The sequence below is a fragment of the Typha angustifolia genome, chromosome 1 (genome assembly GCF_048772165.1).
Source record: "Typha angustifolia cultivar Huaian chromosome 1, ASM4877216v1, whole genome shotgun sequence".
Lineage (NCBI taxonomy): Eukaryota > Viridiplantae > Streptophyta > Magnoliopsida > Poales > Typhaceae > Typha > Typha angustifolia.
Window position 1 is genome coordinate 1,913,992 of NC_133239.1, and position 25,387 is coordinate 1,939,378.

General features: G+C 40.3%; 7 protein-coding genes across 10 annotated transcripts; 3 read left to right on the plus strand and 4 right to left on the minus strand.

The window, feature by feature from the left end:
* The first annotated feature begins 2,401 nt into the window (after positions 1-2,401).
* On the plus strand, positions 2,402-5,883 carry LOC140771393 (phospholipase A1 PLIP1, chloroplastic). Of its 2 annotated transcripts, none has more exons than XM_073113039.1 (6): positions 2,402-2,551; positions 2,646-3,461; positions 4,067-4,573; positions 4,665-4,724; positions 4,813-5,229; positions 5,350-5,883. In XM_073113039.1, the coding sequence occupies exons 2-6, from the start codon at positions 2,811-2,813 to the stop codon at positions 5,809-5,811; spliced, it is 2,097 nt and encodes a 698-aa protein (XP_072969140.1). In that variant the 5' UTR covers positions 2,402-2,551; positions 2,646-2,810; the 3' UTR covers positions 5,812-5,883. The 2 variants fall into 2 exon arrangements, with proteins under 2 accessions (XP_072969140.1, XP_072969057.1); XM_073112956.1 differs by having other exon boundaries at positions 2,417-2,560.
* Positions 5,884-7,442: 1,559 nt separating this feature from the next.
* Positions 7,443-9,829, plus strand: LOC140771522 (abscisic acid receptor PYL8-like). 2 transcript variants are annotated; one of them, XM_073113122.1, is made up of 3 exons: positions 7,443-7,772; positions 8,189-8,404; positions 9,187-9,829. In XM_073113122.1, the coding sequence occupies exons 1-3, from the start codon at positions 7,494-7,496 to the stop codon at positions 9,397-9,399; spliced, it is 708 nt and encodes a 235-aa protein (XP_072969223.1). In that variant the 5' UTR covers positions 7,443-7,493; the 3' UTR covers positions 9,400-9,829. The 2 variants fall into 2 exon arrangements, with proteins under 2 accessions (XP_072969223.1, XP_072969296.1); XM_073113195.1 differs by having other exon boundaries at positions 7,465-7,766.
* An 898-nt stretch (positions 9,830-10,727) lies between these two features.
* On the minus strand, positions 10,728-13,788 carry LOC140771315 (pentatricopeptide repeat-containing protein At4g01030, mitochondrial). The gene has a single exon (XM_073112834.1). It carries the CDS (start codon positions 13,743-13,745, stop codon positions 10,956-10,958), a length of 2,790 nt encoding a protein of 929 aa, XP_072968935.1. The 5' UTR covers positions 13,746-13,788; the 3' UTR covers positions 10,728-10,955.
* A 557-nt stretch (positions 13,789-14,345) lies between these two features.
* Positions 14,346-15,486, minus strand: LOC140759656 (uncharacterized). The gene is made up of 3 exons (XM_073096274.1): positions 15,124-15,486; positions 14,690-14,938; positions 14,346-14,594 (listed from the first exon to the last, which is right to left on the minus strand). The coding sequence occupies exons 1-3, from the start codon at positions 15,484-15,486 to the stop codon at positions 14,346-14,348; spliced, it is 861 nt and encodes a 286-aa protein (XP_072952375.1).
* A 557-nt stretch (positions 15,487-16,043) lies between these two features.
* LOC140766572 (uncharacterized) lies at positions 16,044-19,715 on the plus strand. 2 transcript variants are annotated; one of them, XM_073105988.1, is made up of 8 exons: positions 16,044-16,373; positions 16,493-16,566; positions 17,141-17,221; positions 17,296-17,380; positions 18,021-18,121; positions 18,200-18,287; positions 18,826-19,180; positions 19,323-19,715. In XM_073105988.1, the coding sequence occupies exons 1-8, from the start codon at positions 16,104-16,106 to the stop codon at positions 19,571-19,573; spliced, it is 1,305 nt and encodes a 434-aa protein (XP_072962089.1). In that variant the 5' UTR covers positions 16,044-16,103; the 3' UTR covers positions 19,574-19,715. The 2 variants fall into 2 exon arrangements, with proteins under 2 accessions (XP_072962089.1, XP_072962097.1); XM_073105996.1 differs by having other exon boundaries at positions 16,045-16,373; positions 18,024-18,121.
* A 1,400-nt stretch (positions 19,716-21,115) lies between these two features.
* LOC140764313 (transcription factor TRY-like) lies at positions 21,116-23,042 on the minus strand. The gene is made up of 3 exons (XM_073102814.1): positions 22,458-23,042; positions 22,186-22,270; positions 21,116-21,366 (listed from the first exon to the last, which is right to left on the minus strand). Exons 1-3 carry the CDS (start codon positions 22,510-22,512, stop codon positions 21,255-21,257), a joined length of 252 nt encoding a protein of 83 aa, XP_072958915.1. The 5' UTR covers positions 22,513-23,042; the 3' UTR covers positions 21,116-21,254.
* A 572-nt stretch (positions 23,043-23,614) lies between these two features.
* LOC140766582 (transcription factor TRY-like) lies at positions 23,615-25,135 on the minus strand. The gene is made up of 3 exons (XM_073106007.1): positions 24,756-25,135; positions 24,561-24,648; positions 23,615-23,869 (listed from the first exon to the last, which is right to left on the minus strand). Exons 1-3 carry the CDS (start codon positions 24,814-24,816, stop codon positions 23,758-23,760), a joined length of 261 nt encoding a protein of 86 aa, XP_072962108.1. The 5' UTR covers positions 24,817-25,135; the 3' UTR covers positions 23,615-23,757.
* Between the last annotated feature and the right edge of the window lie 252 nt (positions 25,136-25,387).

Consider the following 25,387-nt stretch of genomic DNA (forward strand, 5'->3'; position numbering starts at 1 on the left):
ATGGCCGAGCTTTACAGTTATTCACTTAACCCAAGTTATAAATTTGGGTTAACAGAACGGGGCTTACGATCTAGCGATCCAATTTTTCTTTTGCCTCCCTGAATGGATGATACTCGTGGTATTCTACGCCATCATGTGGACTAAGTCAATATAAAACAAGGGGAGAAAAATATTCTCTTTGGTTAAACCAAGGGGAGAAAATTAATCTATTAGGGTCTCATTCGACTATGTAACTGCTAGTCCTTTTCCAGCAGCAAAGCCAATGTTGTCCTACGAAGCAATCAAATATAAAAGCCTTCTGTTAGCCTTATATATGAGTCATAGTCGAAGTTAACTATAATTTTTACATAAAATATTAAATTTAGCTTAATCTAAAAGATTACAGCTATTGGCTACAACTCTTAATAATTTGTATAAATATTTGTACTTCTTCCTCCTTTTTCTACTGTAAAACTGAACTATCGTATATGATATCTGATGTTATCCTACGGAGCAATCAAATATAAAAGCTTTCTGTTAGCCTTATATATGAGTCATAGCTGAAGTAAACTATCATTTTTACATAGATATTAAATTTAGCTTAATCTAAAAGATTACAGCTATTGGCTACCACTCTTAATAATTTGTATAAATATTTGTACTTTTTCTACTGTAAAACTGAACTATCGTATATGATATCCGATAGCTAGTCTCAACCAGACCTAATGTCACACACATAGAATTACAAAGATGCTGCTAGATTCAAAATAGGAGATAATACTTAGTTATTAATATAGAATACCTCACGCAGCATATTTTCAAGTCGGAGTCAGGATTTATTTTCAAGTCCTAGCCATATTTATTATTCAAAATTCTAGTTGGAGTTACTTTTAGATTTTTTTTTTCTTTTGTCTTTTAAAGTTGTTTTAGACTGCGAGTTTTATTTTTCAAAATTAGCATGGAAACTATAAATAAATAAATTATAGAGTCTTATTATCAAGATATAATGTGACTCTTATTCAATAAAAATGTTCTCTTAGCATATTGTGAGAAATTTAAAGCTAAGATGTATCTTAGATTGAATAGTAAATTAGTAAGACGTTATTTATTAATTTATTTATCATATTTTATTTCAATCTTCTGGGATTTTCCATTACACAGCATGGCATTTCGTGTGACCCGGAAAATGTCAGCTCAACTGTTTATGTTGGTTTTTGACTAGCATTTCAATGGTTTAGAATTTATAGATACACAGTTACCTCCAGCGTATAAGATGTCACGCATAATAAGGACGAGTTTAAGGGAGATGGACTTTATCATAATGACTTGTATTAAGCGACCAACCACCTCGGCTAGCGCAATGAAGACAGCAACTAACCTCGACCGGATCCATCCACTCCCACCTACACACGTGTCCCTCCACTTTCTAGTTCAACTGCCTTCTACTTTTATTTTTATTTTTTTAGAGAAAAAACAGAAGAACTTTCTTTCTTTTATAAGTTTCCTAACTAAAAAGGATAGATAATAGGAAAAGAAAAAGGAAACAAACTTTTCCACGGCGGATCCCTAAATCGAGGCTTCTCGCCGTGGGAAATCGAGGGGAAACCAGCGGCTCTCTGCGACGCAGTTGCCTCGTGAGACTCCCACCCTCGATCGACCGAACACTTGCCGCACCATCTCTGTTCGCCTGACGAAACGTCCACCGCCCTCCCCAAATTACCATCCTACCCCTCCCGTCTCGTACTCTCGTCCCACGCAGACGAGAATCGCCAGGGGCATTTCGGTCAAGTAAGGACACGTGCTCAGATTCTTCACTCACATGAAGGCAACTGAGAGTGAGAGAGAGAGAGAGAGATTAGAGCATCTGGGATTAGATTAGATTAGGTTATTGTTTATAAGATACCAACCGACTAATTAATTATTCACTCTCGAATGGATTGATGCATTTATACTTATACACACCAATTGGGCGTTTGGTGTATTGATCCAGCTTTCCTTCGGCTAGCTGCAGCTGGTAGTATTCTTTTCTCCTTCCTCCAACCAGGTCCAGGTGCTGCTTCGCTGACTCCCATCTCGCTTCCACGAGACCTCTTCCATTTTCTTGCACGCCTTCTTGCTCTAACTATCTAGTTGCACCAGCCTAGACTTATTGGCCTCCAACACGAGAGAAAAATACCCATATTTTATTCGTTTACTTTATCCTCTCAAATTCTATTATTCTTTGATTAACTCGAGATTTTCCTCTTTAAATTCCTTGAGCGGACGCCCCTGTGTGACTCTTAATTAGACGGAGACCCCGAAGGGTGGTTGGGGTTTTGATTCGCTCGAAGAGATCGACCCCTCGGTGACACGTGTAGTGGTTCGTGTACCCGCGCTACACGATAAGTTTGCGTTCCCTTGTTCGCTGCGATCTTTTCATCCTCCCTCGGCCATCGCCCCGTCCGCTTTCCCTTAAATGCCCTCCGGAATAAGTCGCGTCGGCATTTATGAGCAACGGCGCGATCCCCGTCCGCTCCGCCACGTGGGCAGCGGATCGAGCTTCGGTGGGCTTTAGAGTTGGCATCTAGTAAGGGTAATCATGGTAATTATGTCGTTTAGGTTGTCGTCGAATTAATCGTGCCACTCTTATGGTTTCCCTAATTTCTGACGAAGTGTTACTATTAAAGGGTCGTCACCTCTCGGGGGAGAACGAAGGCGGGGACGAGTTCCGGCTACTAAATTTGATAAGATCCTAGGTTTCAGATCACCTCCTACGCACGGTGGAAGGACCGAGAAGAGGGATCGAGGAGGAGGAGGAGGGGAGATAACCAAGACCGCCGTCTCCGGCGATCATGGCGGTGGCCATACCTGGTATGTTGCCGACGGCGGCGGCGGCGGTAATGGCGAAGGATTCCTGTTCCGGAGACGGATTGCGTAGATCGGAGTCCGCCGCCGACTTCGCCGGGATCCGACGGTCGAGATCGGAGCCGGTGCTGCGGTGCTCGCTGATCGTGCCACGTGCCGCCGAGCTAAAGAGCAGCCGTTCGGTCGGGATCTTCCCGTTCCAGCTCAATGGATCCTTCCTCCCCAAGTCGGTCAGATCGTTCCTGTTCGAGACGGAGGAGGCGGCCGCCGAGATGCAACTCGTCGATCCGGAGGACAGCGACGAGGACTTGCGTGCGGAGGAGGGGCTGGGGAAGAGGAAGAGGGCGAATTGGGTGGAAAGGCTTCTCGAGTTGAGGTACCGGTGGAGGGATCGGCAGAAGAAGGACGAGGAGGAGGGAGAAGGCGAAGAAGAGGAGGAAGGGGACGGGGATTACTACTGCGGAGCGAACTACGACTCAGAGGAGGAGGAGGAGGAGGAAGGAGACGCGGGGCAGAAGAGCGAGTGGGATCGCGACTCGTTCACTCGGCTCCTTGCCCGAGTCCCGTGGTCCGACGCGAAGCTTTTCTCCCAGCTGGCTACCCTCTGTAACATGGCCTACCTGATACCGGAGATCAAGGTAACCTCCTCTGTTCTTAACTGTTTAACTGTTTGATTTCATTCCAAGGGATGTGATCGCACGATCAGCTCTTTTTTATTCGCCTCTCAATTCCATACGCGTTTCTATTGTTCAACAATTCAAGTAGTTCAACTTAAAAACGACTTCTCTCTTTTTATTTTTATTTTTATCTTTTCGCTAAAGGATATCATACAAAGCGCCTGAATCTTCCGTGACAGACCGAAATTGTTTTACAATACAAACAAAGAATTTTACATTGAACACCTTAAATTCAATGGGTCTTGTAATAGAATTTAGCCTCAGTCTCGTAGTTAATTAATAAAACTGAAATTATCGAAATATTTCTTTTTAATGAGGTCTAATGTAAACGCATGCCGCATAGTTGAACATCAGATTACTTGTGTATAAGGAATAACATGTTAATTGCATTTAGTATAAGGCGAATTATGCAATGTATCTAAGAAACATGGTGTATGGGGGCGGGGGACCCCATAATTCTAATGGATAGTGAGATGTAGCCTTGTAGGTAGTTGTGCGAGCCATAATGGTGGCTCAAATGAAGCTATTAGTGGTGTACTGTTTTTTTTACTTTTCTATTATTATAGGCGGAGGACTTGAAGAAGTACTACGACTTGCGCTTCGTGACCTCGTCGTTGGAGAAGAAATCGGAGGCCTCCGCCATCAAATCCAAGCTCGAGGTCGATTCCACCCAGCCCCCCCCAACCACACCGGCCATTGCGGTTCGTGAACCACGGCGCCAGGTTCGCCCCTCCGTCGCGTACGAGATTGCCGCGTCGGCCGCGTCCTACGTCCAGTCCCGCGCCAAGGGCCTGCTTTCCCTTGGCGGAAAACCCGGGCCCCACCCAGATGATGCCTCCGCAGAGGGGACACGTTGCGAGGGGGCCGAATCCTCGCCGTCCGCGGCGGGCAATCGGGTGTACAAGTCCGAAGTGGCTGCTTACGTGGCGGCCTCGGCGATGACGGCCGTCGTGGCGGCGGAGGAGGAGGCGAGGCAGGAGGCCGCGATGGATCTCCGCTCGCTTCATTCCTCGCCGTGCGAGTGGTTCGTGTGCGACGAGCCGGCCACTCGCACACGTTGCTTCTTCATCCAGGTGAGTGTCAAATTATTAAAATAATACCCTTCTGAGCAGCATCTTATATTCTTACATTTGCTCTCGAGTCTGACGCAATTAAGATGGCCAGGGATCGGACTCGTTAGCTTCGTGGCAGGCGAACCTATTCTTCGAACCAACCAAGTTCGAGGTACACGATTGCCTTTCATTATTTCACTTATATATATATATGCAAATTTTTGCACTTTTGTCTGATTTTACCCATGAATTTTGCAAAGGACACGGGTGTTTTGGTGCACCGCGGGATATACGAAGCGGCGAAGGGGATCTACGAGCAGTTCATGCCGGAGATCGAGTCGCACGTGAAGGCCCACGGTGATCGAGCCAGGCTTCGTTTCTCGGGTCACTCCTTAGGTGGCAGCTTGGCTCTGCTCGTCAGCCTCATGCTATTAGCTCGCGGGGCTGTGGGACCCTTGGCCCTGTTGCCAGTTGTCACCTTCGGGGCACCGTCCGTCTTCTGCGGGGGCCAGCGCGTGCTGGAGTCCCTCGGAGTGGACGAGGGCCACGTGCGCTCGGTTATGATGCACCGCGATATCGTGCCGAGGGCCTTCTCGTGCAGCTACCCCCACCACGTGGCGCTGGTTCTCAAGCGTCTCAACGGCGCCTTTCGCTCCCACCCCTGCCTCAACAACGAGGTGCGCTCTTTTTACAAACCCCCACCCTCCCAAAAAAAACATTGAAAACCCCTCTTTTTAACCATATTTACCATCTTTAATCCAAATAATTTACTCCTAAATCTGGATCCTATCAAGCAGAAGGTGCTCTACTCTCCCCTCGGCAAGACGTACATCCTCCAACCCGACGAGAAGTCCTCTCCATCCCACCCACTTCTCCCCCAAGGAGCAGCTCTCTACTCTCTCGACCCAGCAGACGCCAACTCCTCCCTCTCCAAATCCACCATCTCGAGCGCCCTACGAGCCTTCATCAACTCTCCCCACCCGCTCGAGACTCTAAGCGACCCGAGCGCGTACGGATCCGAAGGCACCATCCTGCGCGACCACGAGTCCATCAACTACGTCAAGGCCATCAATGGATTGCTAAGGCAACACACCAAGTCGGTGGTGAGGCGTTCCAGGGAGAAGAGGTTGCGGCTCTGGTGGCCGCTGCTCACTAGTAACCCAAACGGGTTAACGGGTCAGAGTTCGTGGGTGGGTCATAGTAATTCGAGTGTGGAGAAGGGTGGGTTGGCGTCCAAGGAGTTGGTCACTGGGACATGAGAGGTGTTTACTTTTGGCGGTGATGGTGTTGTTCTTTTGACCTTGTACATGCTTAAGAATTCCGTTTCTTTTCTTCTTTTCTTTCAACTTTATGAAAAAAGAAATCGTACATGCAATCCATGAGACCATGAATAATTCACTCTCGAGTAGATCTAACATCGTCGAATCACTTCTCCATACATTTGGGGCTAAGTGGCTAACCAATCTCACAAGCACTCACATAATGGGCCTCAAAGTCTGGCATCTACGATGGGCCTTGAAGCCTAAGAAGCTCTGTTTCATATTGGCGTCTGAAATCTGAAGTCTTCCAAATTGCGAGCAATCACCCTCAATGCTTAGCATAAGGAAGCGAAAATAGAAAAAGAAAACAATTATTGCTGTCACCTTATCCACACCTTTAACTTTTTTTTTTCCTATTTTATTATTCAAGAGCTCGATATATATCGGCAGGACGTAGATCAACCCTATTTTGATAGAGTCACTTAGCCTCACCCTTCCGAGTTTTAAACTATAGCTCTTGCCGAGCTATTTCTCTCTCTCCAAGTTAAGCCACCAAACAAAGTCAAGGACAAATCTACCAATTTTACTAAAAGTGGACGGTTAAGCTATCGTCCCCGCTCCCCTCAATCTTGTGCTAATCAATGGAGATAAGGAAACAGATCATCTGCAGCACAGATGCAGGAATTACCTGCATTTGCTACTTGGCAGCTTACGATCGATGGAGGAAGAGTTAAATCGTTCTGCAGCCAATCTGCTGGTACCAAGGACAACTAGAAGTCCTTTCTTGCTGTGGTGTCGACCGGTCTCTCACCCAACCTTTATTATGTCATATATATATATATATATATATATATATATATATATATATATATATATTATATTTGAACAAGACCAATCATCTTAAGAAACATGCGAGTAATGGCTCAGACTTTTAAGCTTTAATAAGATTCAAAAACTAGGCATCAATGATCTACGGTAGTACTAAGGCGAATGGAATCTCCACTGCCATTCAATGAGACCATCGAAAGTTGTGGATGGAATGCCAACGCTTCCTGGGATCGATCCGTACCATGGAATGCGCAGTTGACACCTTTCACCATCCGAGTGGTTCCGATGTCGACATCCTGACTGCCTTGTTGGGGACTCTACCTTACGACACAGTTACAACCTAAGTTAAGCCTCATTTGCTTAATAAGCTTTCCTTTTTTAACTGCCGCAGAGTTAGATTCAATAGAAAGGATATAATAATTATCTGAAGCCAAGCATCTTGGAGCCGAAACACGACAAGAAGTAGTACGACACAACTCACTGTCTCTGACTTGACTTGCTAGTCGTGGACCACATGTCAGCGCCCCATTTGGACGTTTCTTGTTGGAATATATATATATATATATATATATATATATATATATATATATATATAGATATAGAGAGAGAGAGAGAGAGAGAGAGGCACATAATTCCATTTTCTGAGGATGTGAGTTAAAGAGAGAGGAAGAATACAATGGTCACATTAGCTAAGCCTCTATCCTTTGACAATTTGAGTAAAAGTTTCCTGAAACACAAGGAGATAAGATAAGATAATAAATAAATGTAAGGGCCGAAGCGAAAAAAAAGAGGGTGGATGTGGATTGTGATTTGTGGGCCGATGGCGACAGTATCTATTAAATGTAGCTCCAAGAATGGAGCCAAATGAGTCGTCTTCTCTTCCTTCCCTCCCTCTTACTCTCTCGCAGCTCGTAATGGTCGGAGAGAGGGAAAGAGGGGTGAGGGGCGGCGATCCGGCTGCGGAATCCGAGGGCGGTGGGTGGTGGGCTGACCAGATGGACGGACATGGATGCACCGGCAACATGATGGAGGCGGAGTTAGTGCGCCGGCACCACCGCCACCACGAGCCCAGGGATGACCAGTGTAGCTCCCACCTCGTCATGCACATCAAAGCCCCCGTCCATCTCGTAATTGTTTAGTTCTCCAAATTTCTCTCTCTCTCTCTTTTTTTTTCTGGATTTTGGGAGTGTTTCCAGAGATTAATTGGGCTTTTTAGAGGTTTTCGCTGGTTCTTTAATAGTCGCTAGTCAGTATTCATCTTCTTCTTTTTTTTCGAACAAATTTGAATCTTTATGACATTGTGCCCGAACTGGAGATTTTAGTGGTTATTTTGGGATTTATAGTGGTTTTCTCAGTTGTTTAGGTATCCGGGTTAAAACTTTCAAACTTTTAGTCCAGTGATCGATCTTCTTGTCCTAGATGAAAGCAAAACGAGATTATGAGCAGTGCTGGATACTTTAGTGATTTCTTTAGGTATCTGCTTCAGTTCCTGCGACATATCATAGCAAAACGTAGAACCTTTGGAGTGACTTATCTGAATGGATAATAGGTGTGGTCTCTTGTGAGGAGGTTTGATCAGCCGCAGAAGTATAAGCCATTTGTTAGCCATTGCATCGCACAGGGAGATCTTGAGATCGGGAGTGTGCGTGAAGTTAATGTGAAGTCCGGGCTCCCGGCGACCACCAGCACGGAGCGGCTGGAGCTCCTAGACGACGACGAGCATGTGCTCAGTATCAGGATCCTTGGCGGCGATCACCGGCTCAGGGTTGTGATTCTTTCCTCTGCTCTTACTACTATAATAATACTCAAGGTGCCTTCCTATTATTTATCTGCTGGTCATCTTGGTAGTAGAATGTGTTGATGGCAACTTTCGCTTGAGAAAATTCAGCAGCTCTCCTAGATTTAGTTGTATGAACATGACTTTTTATTTGTAGATACGTGCCTGTCTTAATAATGAAAGTTAAATATTTAAATCTAATCCCCTCTCTTTTCTTACCTTCCATATTATTCGTGTTGATGCCGAATTTCCTAATCATAATTAAAGGAGAACAAAGTAGAAGACTGGCATTTAGAAACATCTATCCTATTGATTTATCCATTTGTTATTGTTGTCTCTTACCTTTGCCACTTCCTGAGGAAAAAACTAATCAAATGAAAAAAATTAAATTATTGATGGTTATACAGGAAATGGATTACTCTTGAACTGGTCGTTTTCTATTTTCTTAAATATGTGATAGTTCTACCTTCAGAGTTATCCATATTATTTATGTGTTATTGCAGAATCGCCAGATCTTATGAAAAGAGAACTGAGTAGAAGAGTGGAATTTAGAAACATCTATCTCATTAATTCATACTTTTGTTGTTGCCGTCTCTTACCTTTGCCAATTCCTAAGGAAAAACACAATCCACTCTTCAATGTTTAAAGTGTCCAGTAGAAAAAAGTTTTAATGGTTGCGCATAAATCTTAGATCGTATCATTTTCTAGTTTACTGATAACTTTTGTTCTGAGTTCAGTAAATTTATTCTTTGCCTAATTTTGCATTGCAGAATTACTCTTCTGTGGTTACGGTCCACCCTGAAATCATTGACGGAAGGCCAGGGACGCTGGTAATCGAGTCGTTTGTGGTTGATGTGCCCGATGGTAACACCAAGGATGAGACGTGCTACTTTGTGGAGGCCTTGATCAAGTGCAACCTCAAATCCCTGGCCAATGTATCCGAGAGGCTGGCAGTGCAGGATGCTGCACAACCCAATCTCTAATTGACTTGGTGAAGTAGGTAGATGGAGATAACCCTGGTGAAGCTACTAGGTCTTTCATCTTGTAGATCCTTAAGTGCCTTTCAGTTTGCTTGTAAGTCTGCTCTCTTTTTCCTCCTTTGGTATCATTTCCTTCCAAGAGAATTTGTTGGTGCTGGGTACCCCCTTCCCTTGGAATGAACATTCAGTGTCTGCTCAATTGGCCTCTTTAATTTCTTAATCTGAAGACTAGCTTGTACATGTCTATTAGGTGTTGTTCTATTTCATGTTACTATGTTTTGTAAAACAACCTATATGCTGTTCGTGGTGAAGAGGATTTACCAAGATAGAGCAGTTTCTATTATGTCCTAGGAATGAATCTAAGTGCAGACTTGAACTCTTGTAAAGTCTTATGCAGGATTGACATCTAATTGGTTCGAGTTATTTGTTTTCTTGTCGCATCGTAAAAGATATGAAGGGCAATGGGAGGTTGGAATTCTCTTCCTTACAGTTTGATGTTTAAAAGAATGGAATGGGCTAATCTTTTGTGCCTCTCAGCTGGGAGACAGAAGATTTCTGCCATTAACTGCTGCTTCATGTAAATGGTGTTTTTGATTAGGTTGTGGTCGATGATATCGCCAGTACTATGCAGTTCTGTGCACAACTTTACAGAATGTAGGAACTAACTGAATCCCTTAAAATCTAGAAGTATATTATCAAGGGCTTTGAGTTCATAAATAATTTTACAGCATCAATCGACGGAGAATTCAATCACAAATACAAGAATCACAGACAACTGAGTTAATGTCGCATTGCTTCCTTCACTAACAACACATATATGAAGAGATCTTTATACATTCTTCTACTAACATTACAGGAATTAGCTTACTGAATCAGCTTACAAATGGAAAAAGATACACTGTTTGAATCTGTAAGCTAATTCAGTAAGAAACATTCTCAAGTGATACTTCTGCCACCATAAGTATCAGTATCCAATAATCTTCTGCAAATCATTGATAAATAACAACGGTACAACAGTATCAACAGCCTTAATTCTGGTTGGCTCTGCAAGAACGCAAGCCACCGAAATTTTCAGAACTCTTCCTTTCTATCGGCAAAATTTAAGTCCTACAAGATTATCATCTATCATCGTAATATCTTCACAGTAATGGTTGAGAGAGCCTGTCTTCACTTTAACATTCAAGCTTAAAAAATTGTCTGAGCACTCAAGCTGGAACGCTCCCTTGTTCCTTCTCACATGAAGTAAAGATGACTCAATCAGGGTTGAATTCACAGTATCAGGACCGAAGTCGCGTTCCTTTTGCCTCTATCCAACAAATAAAGACACCATACTTCACACAATGAAAATTCATGTAACCATATCCATATAAGCTTTGGAATCTAAAATAAGTCATATTTTATAAGTTGGCTCCCCTAGTACTATCAGCTTCACCCTGATCTGAGTCTCTTAAAACCATGTTGCAGCTTCCAATTTATCTCCACAGCTTGTACTGGAGATTGCTGCTTTCTAAACTTGCTTCTGTATTCCAATTCTGTTCATAGAAAACTTCTTTTGTTCTTCACCAGTAGTCATTGCAGGAGCATTTCCCATCCATAAAATGGTGAAATCGAACCCCATCCCTAAGAAAAATTTCGTGACTACATATTCTAGACAAGTACTTTGCCATCGTATGGCAGTCATTGCACACTCTGGTGTTCTTGATCACCCTTATCGGTGTACTCTTATCGGTGTTGATAAGCCCATACGTGATCGCCAGCTTCTCAGTATGACTCATTAGCATCTTCTCCTTCTCCTCTTGTCCAACATTACGAACTATGCAACCGGTATCAGGTACATATCCTAATCTCCTCATTTCAGAGACCAACTGGTACAATTCATAGTATATTTCTCCAGTGTCTGGGTGAGGCATTCCTTCAACATCAAAAACATGAATTGTTTGATCAATCTGTATCCAGCTCCACCCAGCCCTACTCTTTACTCCCCTTGCATTCATTGCAACCTTTATATTCTCAGCATCCTCCCATCTGTTCTCATAGGCATATAAAGTCATTATCAGAAGATAGTTTGCAGAATTATAGGGCTCTAACCTGAACAGGTGCTTGGCAGCTGCCTCGGCAAATTCTAGATTTTTATGATTTCTGCAAGCTCCCAGCAGAGCACCCCAAACTCCTGCATCCGGTTCAAATGGCATGCTTTGTATGAAGTCCATTGCTTCATCCAGATATCCACCTCGAGCAAGGAGATCAACCATGCAAGTGTAGTGCTCAAGGGTAGGGGTTACACCGTAGCAGTTCTTCATCTCATCAAAATACTTCCATCCTTCACTGACTAAGCCTGCATGTCTGCAGCCAGAGAGCACCGCAGTGAAGGTTATGCCATCTGGCCTGTTTCCTGACTGACACATCTCATCAAAAAGCAACATTACTTCTTTACCTTGCCCATGGGCTGCAAAACCCGCAATCATAGCATTCCAAGAGGCCAAATTCTTGTTTTGGATCCTCATGAAAACATTGTATGCATTCCTTAAACTAGCTGACTTTGAATACATGTCAACGAGAGCAGTAGCCACAAATATATCGGTATCGAACCCCTTCCTCAATGCAAAACAGTGCAGTTCCCTGCCCTTCTTTAGCAATGCAAGACCAGCACAAGCCCGGAGCAGGCTAGCAACAGTTACTGAGTTGGGCTGAATTCTTTCTTTTTGCATTTCAGTAAAGAAATAAAGAGAGTCCTCATACTCTCCATTCTGACAACAACCCGAGATAAGAGCGGTCCATGAAACAACATTTGGCTTGAGGCTGTTCATTTTGATTTGGCGAATTAGCAACATTGCTTGTGTGCTCAGTCCATTCATGGAGTATCCTGAAATCAAACCATTCCATGTGGTTAAATCAGGCTGCAAGCCTTCCATCTCCATTTGTTTCAGAAGATCCAGAGATTCATTGAATAGTCCTTCATGTGCATAACCTGAAATCAATGAATTCCAAGTAAGAACATTCCTGTGCTTCATAGTGTCAAAGACTCTTTGAGCTTTAGTAATACTGTAGCACTTTAGGTACATGTCAACTAGTGATGTCCCTACATACAAATTGCACCCAAATCCATGTCTAACTACAAAGCCATGGATCTCATTTCCGTATTTGAGCAAACCCGAATTGGTAACTGTCCGAAGGACACTTGTGATGGAGGTCGAATTTGGCCTTAAACCTTCCCTTTGAATCATTCGGAAAATTTCAAAAACATCGTGATTGAGTCCATAGCGAGAATAACCAGATAATAGAGAATTCCACGTCACCAAGTCCGGCTTCATGGCAGATGAAACCATACTATTGAGTAGCTCCAAAGCATCATCCAGAAAACCATTAAGAGAGCAACAAGAGATCATGGAATTCCACGAGACCAAACTCTGATTTTCAATGGACTCAAAAACTCTTCTTGCAAGTTTAATTGCAGAATTCTTAGAGTACATGGTGATCAAAGAATTGCTCACCAGTATATTTGATGAAAACCCGGATCTGATAACATACCCATGTATTGCCTTTCCATCTTTCAAAGCCTCAAATTTCCCGCAGGCATGTAAGACTTTAGCTATTGTGACTCCGTCAGCTTCGACACCTAAATATTGCATCTTGTGGAATAACTCAAGTGCTTTAACCCACTCTTCCTTCTCTACATTCAACACCACCAATTTATTCCACAAAATAGCTTCTTTATTTGGTATTTCTTCAAACAACTTATCCGCACTATCTAAACTACAACAATCTGCATAGAAATCCATCATAGAGCACTTGATGTAGGTTTCACTATCCAACCCCTGTTTAATAAGCAAACCGTGGATTTGCAAACCCAACCACAAACCCAAAACCTCTGAACAGATCCTTAAAACAAAAACCAGAATTCCGACACTAAACGCCACCCCAATCCTATGCAATTCCCGGAAAACTTCCAACAACTCATGCGGGTTGCTACCTTCGCTCTTGAAAATATCAATCAGATAACTCCAAGACAGGACTCCACACTGCAGACCCATGAAGAAAACCATGGCGGCAGATTGGTAATCGCCAAAATTTAAGTACATTTGGATCAGCTTATCCATGGTCGGAGTTGAACTCCATCCTGCTGTGGTTTTTATAAAGTGGGCATGGACTTGTTTGACTGAAAGCAAGGAATTTGCGAACATGGGTTCAAGTGTGAGTGAAGAATTAGAACATTGGGTTTCAAAGGCGCTGTCTTGGATTTGGAGAGCTTGGGAGATGGGAGTAATTCTATTTCTCCTTCTCTTGTGGGTCGAGGAGTTCTTAGGAGAAGAAGACGGCATGAAATGAGACAGAGAGATGGCTTGCTCCATTTCGAGTGGGAAAGAGAGAAGGGAGAAGAGTTTGAGCTCAAGGCCGGGGCAAAAGCGAAGTGTTCTTAAGCCGAAGCTTAGAATCTAGTACCAGTTATTTGGATAAGGCCACTTACTATGAGACACGTGTATTTTGTTCCTTCGTTTTGTGCGGGGAGATTCTGGCCGTTACTCGGACGGATCACGCCTGGTGTGATTATTTGATGTAATTTACCGATTTTATCATTTTACACCCTATATTTATCTGTTTACGTTTTTTTTACATTAATTAACTGCACATCTAATTTGAGTTTTGTTACTTTGTAAATTATAAATACTAGGGCCATCGTTATCTTTCATGTCAAAGTCTCTAAAACTCCCACAAAGACTGAAAGAAGTAATATAAATTGAGAAAATCTTATATAAATTAATTGCCACAACTAAATAATCTTTATTTCATATTGATCCAATTTATTTCATTATATTACACAATTTACAACATCCACAAGCACAAACAAAGTATAGCAAGCTTGCCAATCTATAACAAGCAAATATTCAGCCATGCATACACAACCAGAAGCTCACTGTTGTTAGCCGCCGACACCAAGATGCAACGCTACCTCATGGCTTAGGAACCGAAGCTTGTATCATGACTTCCTCTCCGGTCCTCGTCGTCCTCCGAGCCGCCTCCCAGTTGAGCGGAACTCGACCTTCTCTATCTCTACTTAGTCTCTCCTGAGCCCCACCCCGTAGCTTCTCCAGCCTCAGCCCATCAGTCTGCTGCATCTTGAACACCTTCAGCACATTGAATAGCCCTCCCGCGAAGAACAGCAAGCTCCCAAACACACACAACCACACCCAGCTCCTTGCCTGCGTTAAGTTAATTCGAAGCAATTTACAAAAGTAACAATTAATCCAAGACGCAGGAGGATTATGTATATAATAATAGAAGCTAGATAGCTTACTATTATCTTGAAATCATGGTGAACAGGGCCTAAGACGTAATGGCGATTGAAGAAACCGCCGACCAAGAAGAGCAAGCTCCCCATGAGGAATGGGACGTGGACGGTTGATTGGAGGATTTGAGTGTGGCCATCTGCTCTCTCGTAGACCTGGCAAGTGTTGAGAATGGAGCCTAACACCCATAAGAGTGGGCCGGCGATTAGAGTGTTCACTGCATGCATTTGTAGCCTATAACTGTGCCCTCTGTCTTCCTGTGTACTCAGAAAATTTATAGTGGAGTATAAGATGATGGAATTTGACTGCACGAGTTATGTATATTTAGAGAAGAGACAGTATTGCCAGATCAAAGTGAATCAATTAACTACTAAGTTGTTGACCATCACCTCTACCAGCGGCTCAGTGCCAAATTATGTTAAAGAAAGTAGTAATATTGTACCTGAGAGAGTAATAAGATCACTCCTATGATGGCGAGTATGGACCCAAACAGCTGCACCAAAGGTGCCATGAGTTCGACGAGCCCCAACTGGAGATCATACCGCAGGAGTGTGAGACGGTAGTCGATTCCGGCGACATGCGCGACGAGGTCGTGGGCGTTCACCGCCGCCATTAGAACCAGACCAATGACCGCCACCACCAGAGCAGCACTGCTGAGCCCTCCACGTGGCAGCTGCGCTGAGAAGCCGACGAGGAGGAGGAAGGCTGCGAAGACGTACAGGCCGGCGTTGATGTACTCCCACCGGCAGCGGACGCGGTAGGGCCCGTAGAGGCGGCTCTCCCTAGCTGTGACGAGCTTAACCATGGCGGTAGTGAACGGATCGGTGAGTTTGAGAAAGGTTTAGTGATTAATTTGGAGGTGGAGAAGAGAGGAGAGGAGGGGATGCCAGATGGCGCTTCAAGGTGGGGAGAAGAGAGGGAATGGATACGTGGCTTCTTGCATGGTTATCCATTGAAACTTACTTCGTATTGCGTTGAAATTGGAGTTACTTATTTCTCGTTAGCAATTCTTTTTTTTTAAAACCCGTTAGCAATTTTGTGTCGACTATTTTGTAGACTGCGAGAGTACGAAGTAACTTTAATCAGAAACTAAAATGTAAAATGTAAAATGTATCAGGTCTGATTAAGTGATAACGATGTCAAACTAGTATTATTATTATTATTATTATTATTATATTATATATATATATATATATATATATATATATATATGAGAGCTAAAGGAAAATTTACATTTCACGCCCTCTATTTTATGAATTTTATATTCACATTTTATTATTTTCATGTTTGCGATTTGAACCTCACGTATTACAGATTTACAGAATTATTCTTTATTCTGGGGTGATATATAATTTTGCAAAAGTAGACTGACAGAGTGACAACCCTATAGCAATTTGCCTCTCTTTAATTGCCGGATCACCGATGACGGCGAGGAGGCGAGACCGACGGAATCCGGCTGGTCCGGCTCAGCCGGTCCGGTCCAACCAGCCGGTTCGAACCGCAGTCTCCGACGAATCCAAAGGCCGGACCTCTTCCTCCTCGCGACGCCTCCTCCTCTTCCTTCTAATTCCCTTCGCCTTCCTCGCCATCTATCGATTTAATCGCCGCTCCCCGGCCTCCGTATCGCCGATCCTCTCGATTTACGAGCGTGGCCTCGTCAAGCCCGACGTCGCGTACCACGAAATCCTCGCCGTAATCTTTCGTTCCAATTACTTTTGCTCCCTTTCCTTCACACGTTTTATTCGGTTGTTTATTAAAATCGCGGGTTATCTTCTAATTCTGGTTTCTGTGGTTGGAATTGGTTTATTTAGGAGAATGCGAAGGTTTCAAAGAACCTGTCTCGCCGCCATTTTCCGAATCCTGTACTGGCTTACGTGACTCCTTGGTAAGTTTATGTCTTGTTATAAATTGGTGCTGTTCTACTTTGAGATTCGATTATCACAAAATGTCTCTACGGTGTTTATTTATATTCGTTTCTTGATCCAATCTTTGGCGGAGTTGCATGGTTTAGGCTGTGGTTGACCTAAATTTTTCGATCGGCTCTGTATTTGGCTATAAAGATCCCTTTTTTTCATACAAATTAGCTGATTGTCTAGTTTCTCTTCTCCATGGAGAATCCCCAACCCAAAAGTTTACGAAAAGAAACTTAGTTTAAGCTATTCTCTTGGCAAAGTTTTGGAGTGTAGTTTCAGCTTAACATCGTTGAAACTTAACCTAACCTAGCTGAGACTGGTTGAAATTCGGTTGTCTCCAAAACTGCCAAAATGCCAAAATCAAAGTTATCGAAACTGTTGAGCCATCAAAAAAGAAAATTGGATTAAGGGTTTTCTAATTTGGCTTAGATCTTGTTTTTATTTCCTAAACTATGTTAATTATCTTGAAATTTCATAACAAGTGTGTATCGCGTATGTGACAGTATATACTGTTTGATATCTTATGATTGGCGATATGCAATGCAGGAATTCTAAAGGCTATGACATGGCAAAGCTGTTCGCTCCTAAGTTCACGCATATATCACCTGTCTGGTATGAGCTGAAAAGGTAATTTGGTGAAAAACTAACTACTAGTTACTTTCCTACATATGTTACTGAATACTTAATATGCCTCTTCCCAGTGAAGGGAAGAAGCTCAGCCTGGAAGGAAGGCATAATGCTGATGTTGGATGGATTTCTGAACTTAGACGGAATGGAGATTCTCTGGTAAGATAAATTCCTCCTTTTTAGGACAACTTTGAGCATACTGGAGTTGGTCACTTCTTTTCAACTTATAACAGTTTTCCTATTTTCAATTCTCAATGTCTTGTTTAGAGTATGTTCAGAATGTGGATATGTATATAATTTTTGTATCTTGTATTTCTTTTTCTTTTTCCATATTTTGTAACTTTTGGACAAAGTACTGAGCTATTGCAGGTTCTGCTCCAAATAATTAAAATGGAGCTTCAGTAAGTGGGTTAATCCAATTTAGGCCGACATGTAGACCAACCAAACTTTTGGATGTTCCAATGAGAAGATGGACTACATTTCTTTTTGTTTCAATATTTCCCATGACGATTAGATTGAGATGGGGTTGGTGTTTATCTGTGATGGGGATACTGATTGAGGCCTAGTTTAGATTTCAATTGGTTGTTCTCTGGTTCAGCTAACAGAAGTTTCAGCGGAGAGCTACTTATGTTTAGTTATTCACCAGAACATTAGGTGGTCACACTAACGATGGACATAAACTTCCCAATTTTAGCTATTCTGTTTCTGCATAAGATTCCCTATTTATAGAACTGTAAATAGTCCACACATTCCCTAGGCAAGAGAAATTTACTGTTCCATGTATTCTTTATTTGTCTAGCAGGTGGTACCAAGAGTTGTCCTTGAAGCATTTCCTGCAGAGATGCTCTTGAGGAAGAAGCAATGGAGTAAAGCAATTGACATAATAATAAAAGAGTGCGAGTAAGTTCCTCTTAGTATCACTATTTATGTGTTTGTAGGACATAATTTTTGGGTTATCATCTTGCTGTCAGTGAATAGGGACTTGGAATATGATGGCATTGTGCTGGAATCCTGGTCAAGATGGGCTGCTTATGGCGTTTTGCATGACCCGGAGTTGCGTACTATGGTAATTTCAAAATTGGCTCTATGTTAAGTTAAAGGACTGGAGATTCACTGTCAACTTTTTTCTTTTTTGCTTTTTGGTACTACTACTTGCACAGCATCATGACAGAAAGAAGGCCAATGTGTTTTAAGTTTAGAGAAGAATTCTATGTTCAATTAATATGCTTTTGGCATTTAACTCTGACTTCATCTTTACTTGTCTAATATAGACTAGAAGGTAATTGTAATTTGTAAATGATAGACCTTGATATTGGTATGTGGCAATCAGTAATGTATGCACAAAACAGGGATGCCCACTGTCTTGTGCATTTCTATATGCTCTACCAGGGCTAAATCATTTATGTTTTTCACTTCGATGTGATTTTGAAAATAAATTTCTTCTAGTCATAAAATTGGTAGTGCTGAGAATTCTATAAAAAAACCAATTACTATAGTATATTCTCACCACATAAAAACAGAAATCTTATACTATGCCCCTTTTGTTTTCCTTTCTAGATTGTACATGTTACACATATATATGACATATCTCTTGTGCCCTATAGGCTCTTCAATTCATTAGGAAGCTGGGAGAAGCTATGCATTCAGTCAACGTGAAGACCAATGTGAATCAGCATTTAGAATTGATTTTTGTCATCCCGGCTCCACGTTCAGAAAAGCTCTCTGAGCATGACTTTGGACCAGAAGATCTTCAGCAGGTTGCTGATTTTGTAGACGGTTTCTCTCTCATGACTTATGACTTCTCTGGACCACAAAATCCTGGTCCAAATGCTCCTTTGGAGTGGGTACGTTCTTCTTTGAGCATGCTTCTTGGTGATAAGGAATTTGGTTCTCCTGGTCCTGCTTCCATGATCTTCCTCGGAATCAACTTTTATGGGAACAATTTTCTTCTATCCAAAGGTAGATGTTCAAAATTTGGTAAATATTTGCTTAATTGGGATATTTTCACCGCATTATATCTCTTGGACTCAACTGGACGAGAATTTACTTTACAGGATTATGCCTACTTGCAATAGATCTATACTCACAAATTACTTAACAGGATTAGGTGGTGGAGCCATCACCGGGAGGGACTTCATTTCATTGCTGGAGAAGCACAGGCCGGTGTTGCGGTGGGAGGAGAAAAGTTCCGAGCACCTTTTCATCTATTCACATAACAACCTGCGGCATGCCGTGTTCTATCCATCATTAATGTCGATTTCTGTACGTCTGGATGAAGCCCGAGCTTGGGGAACTGGCCTATCAATCTGGGAGATTGGACAAGGCCTGGATTACTTTTTCGATCTTTTATGAGCATCTCTTCTTATCTTTGTCAACTTTTTTGGCAGCAGAGCTTGTAGATTAAGACGCCAAATAAATGAGAGGGTGTTTGTTACCAACTATTCTAAAACTTTAGTTGTCAGTGGCTCCATATTTGGAGCCTTTCATGGTGCAAGCGTCCCGTGCACTCTGGCTTCATATTTATTAAAATAATAATATAATATATATTATTATATTAGTTATTTTAAATTATTTAATAGGTTATTTTAGTATTATTATTTTTTAATAAAAAATATATTATTAAAAAAAAATTATCGAGATCTTTAAAATAAAACTAATATTTAGTAGTTTCAGAAGTAATTTTAAATTACTAATTTTTTAATTAAACGTATTGAAATTATATTACACGAAATAAATATTGAAATAAGCATTACATGTCATTGACTAAAAATATTAAAATTACATTATATAAAATAAATAAAAATAATCAAACATAATAAAAATAATAGACGTTTAATTTTGAGTAATTATATTTTAGGACACATAATTTATTATACTCATTTTTATAAATAATAAAAAATTTAAAATTTAAAATAACTCAAAATTAATTTTATATTAGACTCATTTTAAAGGTCTCGATAAGAATTTTCTAATGATATTATTTTTATTAAAAATTGATTAGTAAAATTAATTATATACTTAGTTTAACTAACTAAATTATTTAATAAAGGATACAGATAGAATTAAAATTATCGAATACAATAATTATAGGGTAATTTTGGTATTTTCAAAAAGTTTAAAAAACAAATAAAACAAAGCTATATTTTTATAGTGGGGCTCTAAATTTGGAGCCCCACTGTTACTGGAGCTAGTTTTGAAGCCCCACTGTTGTTAGAGCTAGTTTTGGAGCCTAGTTGGAGCTCCACCAGGGCTAGGTTGGAGTTACTCTTAGAGAATGATGTTTTTATATTTTAACACATTTCTTGCTTCAGGATTAAAATATACTTTGATGGGCTTATTAAATAGATAGAGATTTTTATATTCGAACCAGGGGATCTTAAGGTGTTCGTGATACCAACGGATGAAATTATTTGCTTCAACTTTTAGTCACAAATCCTTACGAGGATTAACGGAATCACTGTTTCCTTCTCCTGGATCTCGACAAATCTGTCAGATAAGAAGTTGCTTCCCAATTTGTCAAAAAGGACTATTACTGTGGATCGGCAGACGAACGATCCACGTTTTATTGTATACAATCTAAGCTATATATGCAATTACTTTTAAGCTTCATCAGCAAATCCTACTCATTTTGTCTGTTGAAAATTGTTTTCACTTTTATGTAGATAAGAATGAGACCAAAGGTAGGTATTATAATGTTATGATACTATAGTATGCTTGCCAATATTTTATAATATATATATATAGAGTGAAATATATATTAATATAAGCTCTTCATCTAATTACATATATTTTATAATGAATGGTATCTATAACAATACATAAATTAGGGTGAATTAAGTAAAACTTTTTAGAGCATGAATCGCAAAGCTAACCATCAGTAGAAAGAGAGTAGACAGCATCTTGTACGAAATAAAACTTACAAACAATCAAACCAAGGAAAGGGTAACAAAATAACGATGAGGAGTTCAATCCAGAATGGCCAACTAATGTTATTATACCCTATCTTGAAGCCTGAGTCTCTCTTTTTTCTCGTCTATCTCTCGTTAATCCTTTTATCCCCTAAGCCTTCTGCATGCCTCATTATCCAGAACCTCTCTATTTCTTCTGGCCTCCTTCCTGGGATTCTTCCAGCTATGAGCTCCCACCTACATATATGATATTATAAAAGAAAGATAAAAAATTGAAGTACTAAAGGTAGCATGTAGACAAAAGCGAGAATGATAAATACAAATCTTCTTCTTCTTCTTCTTCTTCTTCTTCTTCTTCTTCTTTTATAATAAGTTATCTTGGAGGAGGCAATGCAACAACTGATCATTTGAGTTGAGACTTCTTGGGCATAATATCAAAGTAACAATGATATGATTTAAGGGCAGAAGAGTTTAATATATAAAATAAAACTATAATAAAAACTGGTTCGTTAATATCAATCCCCCAAGAGAGATTAACTGCTTTCTTATTTGAGCACTATTAGCCGTATATTTAAGCAGGATATTTTGCTACAGAGTACATAGTTTGTTAAAGTAATGTGTAGGCCAGAAGGTGTTGGGCTTTCCGTATAAAGCATATGGAGGCATGGACCAACCACAAAAGGACTTGCCCACCTTTATTCAAATATTGAATGGAAAGTTTAGCATTTGATGTAGCATTGCCTTTGATGAATTTTTCAGTCAAGCAGGTAGCACTAAGTAATCTAGTTTAGTTTTGGTTTTGGTTTAGATTATAAAAGAATGAACTTAATGTCTTCTGTGAGCTAATAAGAGATCCCGAGCTACTAACACCTGTAACAATTAAATCAAGGTGGTGTTAAGTAGAATATAGTCTATTCCTTTTATACTTTTAGCGAGATTGCTGAACAATATAGTGTCATTATTCAAATGCAATTTCGGAATCTTTAAGGATATTAGCAAGCAAATAATGCTAAGGAAATAGAAAGATGGGAGAAGATACAGTATAAGAGGTTTTACCTGTCTCCCACCAGCTTATGCATCCTGTAAACAAGATCTTCCTCTTGTTGCGACATGTTAATGATCTGCCACTCAATGCTACCAACTAGGGCAGAAAACAAAACACCAAAAAGAAAGAAAAGAAAGAAAAAGCTACAACTGTTGTGAGCTCAAAGCTTTAAAAAAAAAAAAAAAAAAAAATATATATATATATATATATATATATATATATATATATATATATTAAAGAAAAAAAAAATCAGAAGCGGATGAGTATAGAAACAGCATAAGACCTTCCAAGTTATCATCAACAGTTCTGGATCGCTTCCTTTGTTGACGCTTGTCCATGGCAACAGGTAGAAGAAGGCGTTCCGGTAGAAACCAAGGGGAGAATAAAGAAAGCCTTTGAGGCGTGGGGTAGCGAACATTGGTGCTCAAGTGATATATGAAGGGTAAGATTTTTCAGCTACTCCCAATAGCATGGGGGAAGCAGATAGCTGCAGCCATAGTTGCCTGAATTTCCTGTACTGGATACTTTGTCGACCACTACGGGCCGGCAAGGACACTGCAATTGATCTATTATCATCATCTAGCTCCTTTTGTGGCTGATGGGGCGACCACTGTTGATGGTATGTTACAGCTGCAGTAATATTAGGACTGGACCCGCCAGATCTCTGTGTAGTCTTTTGCATTTTGTTTTCTCTGGCTAGTTGGCTGGTCAGATGGCATCTAGCTGAATACAGCTCCTTCGATCCAAAGGAAAAAAGAGAAAAGGAAAAAGAATTATAGCACTATTTCCTTCTCTTCTCATCTCATGATTTTATCTCATCCTAATGTTGTAATGTTTTCTTCTATGGTTTAGTTTCAATCGGAAGTACATTTCAGTGTCCTTTCACCTTTACTAGGGCAAGAAATTCAAAAACTTTGGGGCCCTTTGATTTGATTTCATGTATTTCAAAATACATTATCTATAGTGTAAGGTGAAAATTTTGTAATGGTTCTTCTTCTTTTCTCTTACTTAGCTTTCTATTATTGTTGTTGAGTGAAAATGGAGGTTATCTTAAAATGGTACATTACAAAACATAATTATATAGGATACTGATGCTATGCTGTTAATTTTAGAATTAGTTTAAATTTAAAATTAGTAATTAAATAAATATAAAACTCGAATGTCAGAAGAACTTTAAAAGTTTTGTAACACTCGCTATGATTATTTTAAAATAGTTAATATGCTAAATTTATTTACGATTATAAATTTAACGAAATTAGGGCACAAGCCGCTGCGCTTCTATATACCTCACAAGCCTGTGAGTTCTTTATTTTTTATATTAAAATAATATTTATTTTTTAATTTTAAATATAAAATTAGATTTATTCTGTGTATAAATATTTTATGTTAAATTTTAGAAATAAAAGAAATTAACAGGAGGAAACTTCTGTCACATAACACTGATCATGAATCTTCTCAATAATGTGTGGATAAATGTAACATAGAAGTTCAAAAAGGCATACAGAGGCAATCCAGGATTTATACAAGTTTATAAGCAGAACAGCTATAAAGCGTCAGATAAACTAAAACTGTCTCTGTCTCATTTATCTCTTTCTACTTCTTTTCTCTGTGAATCCTTCTCCATGCCTCATTATCCAAAACCTCTCTATTTCCTCTGGCTCCCTGCCTGGGATTCTCCCAGCTATCAGTGTCCACCTACAAAATTTTCTTGTCTTGCTGATAGTATCAAGAAGAAAAAGAGGTCCGGAAAGTTTGGCACTATATGCAGGACTCTGGTTGCAGAATTCAACATAGCTGATATATCAAAAATATTAATCTACTCTTTCTTATCAAACACACATAATTTTATTAAAATTATAAATAATTACTTGATCTACAAACTTAAATTGTTAGACATATTATACCTTTAACACGCCCACCAAGTGTGACTCTTAAATACTGCGACGATGACAGAAAATAATAGGTTGTAATATAAATATCATATTTAATAATCAGTTAACCCAAAATTTAAACTACCAAGTAACATAGCAACAATATATGATTCTTTTAATTAACAAATCATACCGTTGCTTGCTTAAGGCTACAGGTTTCTTTATCAATTGTCATTCTTTAAAGCTGCTCCATAGCTAGTGTTTTCGACCCATCAAGGCATCGAGTTGCTCTTGATGTGATATTTTATATATATAGTGGTACTGTTCCATTGTTGTAGCTTTCTCAAAAGCAGCACCACTGATGATTTGGTTTTGTTTCATCAGAATGAGGACTACCCAATCAGAATACTACTATGATGTGACAAATTTACATTCAGTTTACATATAATTTGATCCCAGATAGTGATAAATAAACAAGAGGTGAAAAAGAAGACGGTGATTTTTGAGATTTTTACCTGTCTCCCACCAGCTTATACATTCTGTAGATAAGATCTTTCTCTTGTTCTGACATGTTAATAGGCTCCCACACTGCGCTGCTAACCTCTGCCAAGAGAGAAACAAGTTCATAAAACTCAAACAGTTCATGATACTACTAATTAGTAATGATCAGGCGAAAAGCAAAGTGAAAGAGAAGAGAAGCACCACCAGACCTTCAAAGTCATCATCATCAGTGGATTTGGGCTTCTTCTCTCTTAGTCGACGCTTGCCCATGGCTATAGATAGAAGAACATCCGTTTCCAGATATTCTCCTTTTCCTCTTTGTTCAACTTTCTTCTTCTCTTTGAGCAGATGGGGGACATCTTTATGCTCGATAGTCTTGGGAAGCAGATTGCTACAACCCCCGAGTGCAGGAATCTCTTGCAACCGAGTAATAGGCAGCAATTCACTGGGGGGTACTAATACTAAGTAATTTCCTTCTTATATAACTGGGTAAACTGTTCCAAAAGATGTCTAAATCATATACAAATGTATAATAACCCTTTAGTAAAAAAAAGAAAAGAAAAGAAATATCGACCCCAATATTTATTTTTATTAGAGATCCTAGACTATAATCGATTCACTGGACAGGAGGACCAGACAACTAGACTTATACTGCATCAAGATGAGGTCTCTTAAGGCAAGGCGTTATAAGACTGAAGCCTAGCTATAAACGTAGGGTTTTATGGTTGCACGTCTTCTTCATCGTTAACAGAAGAAGTTGCCAAAGAAACGAACTGCACTAACGCAAATAATTGTACCATCAATGGCATTTATTTCATGTGTTATGCGGCATGTGAGCAGC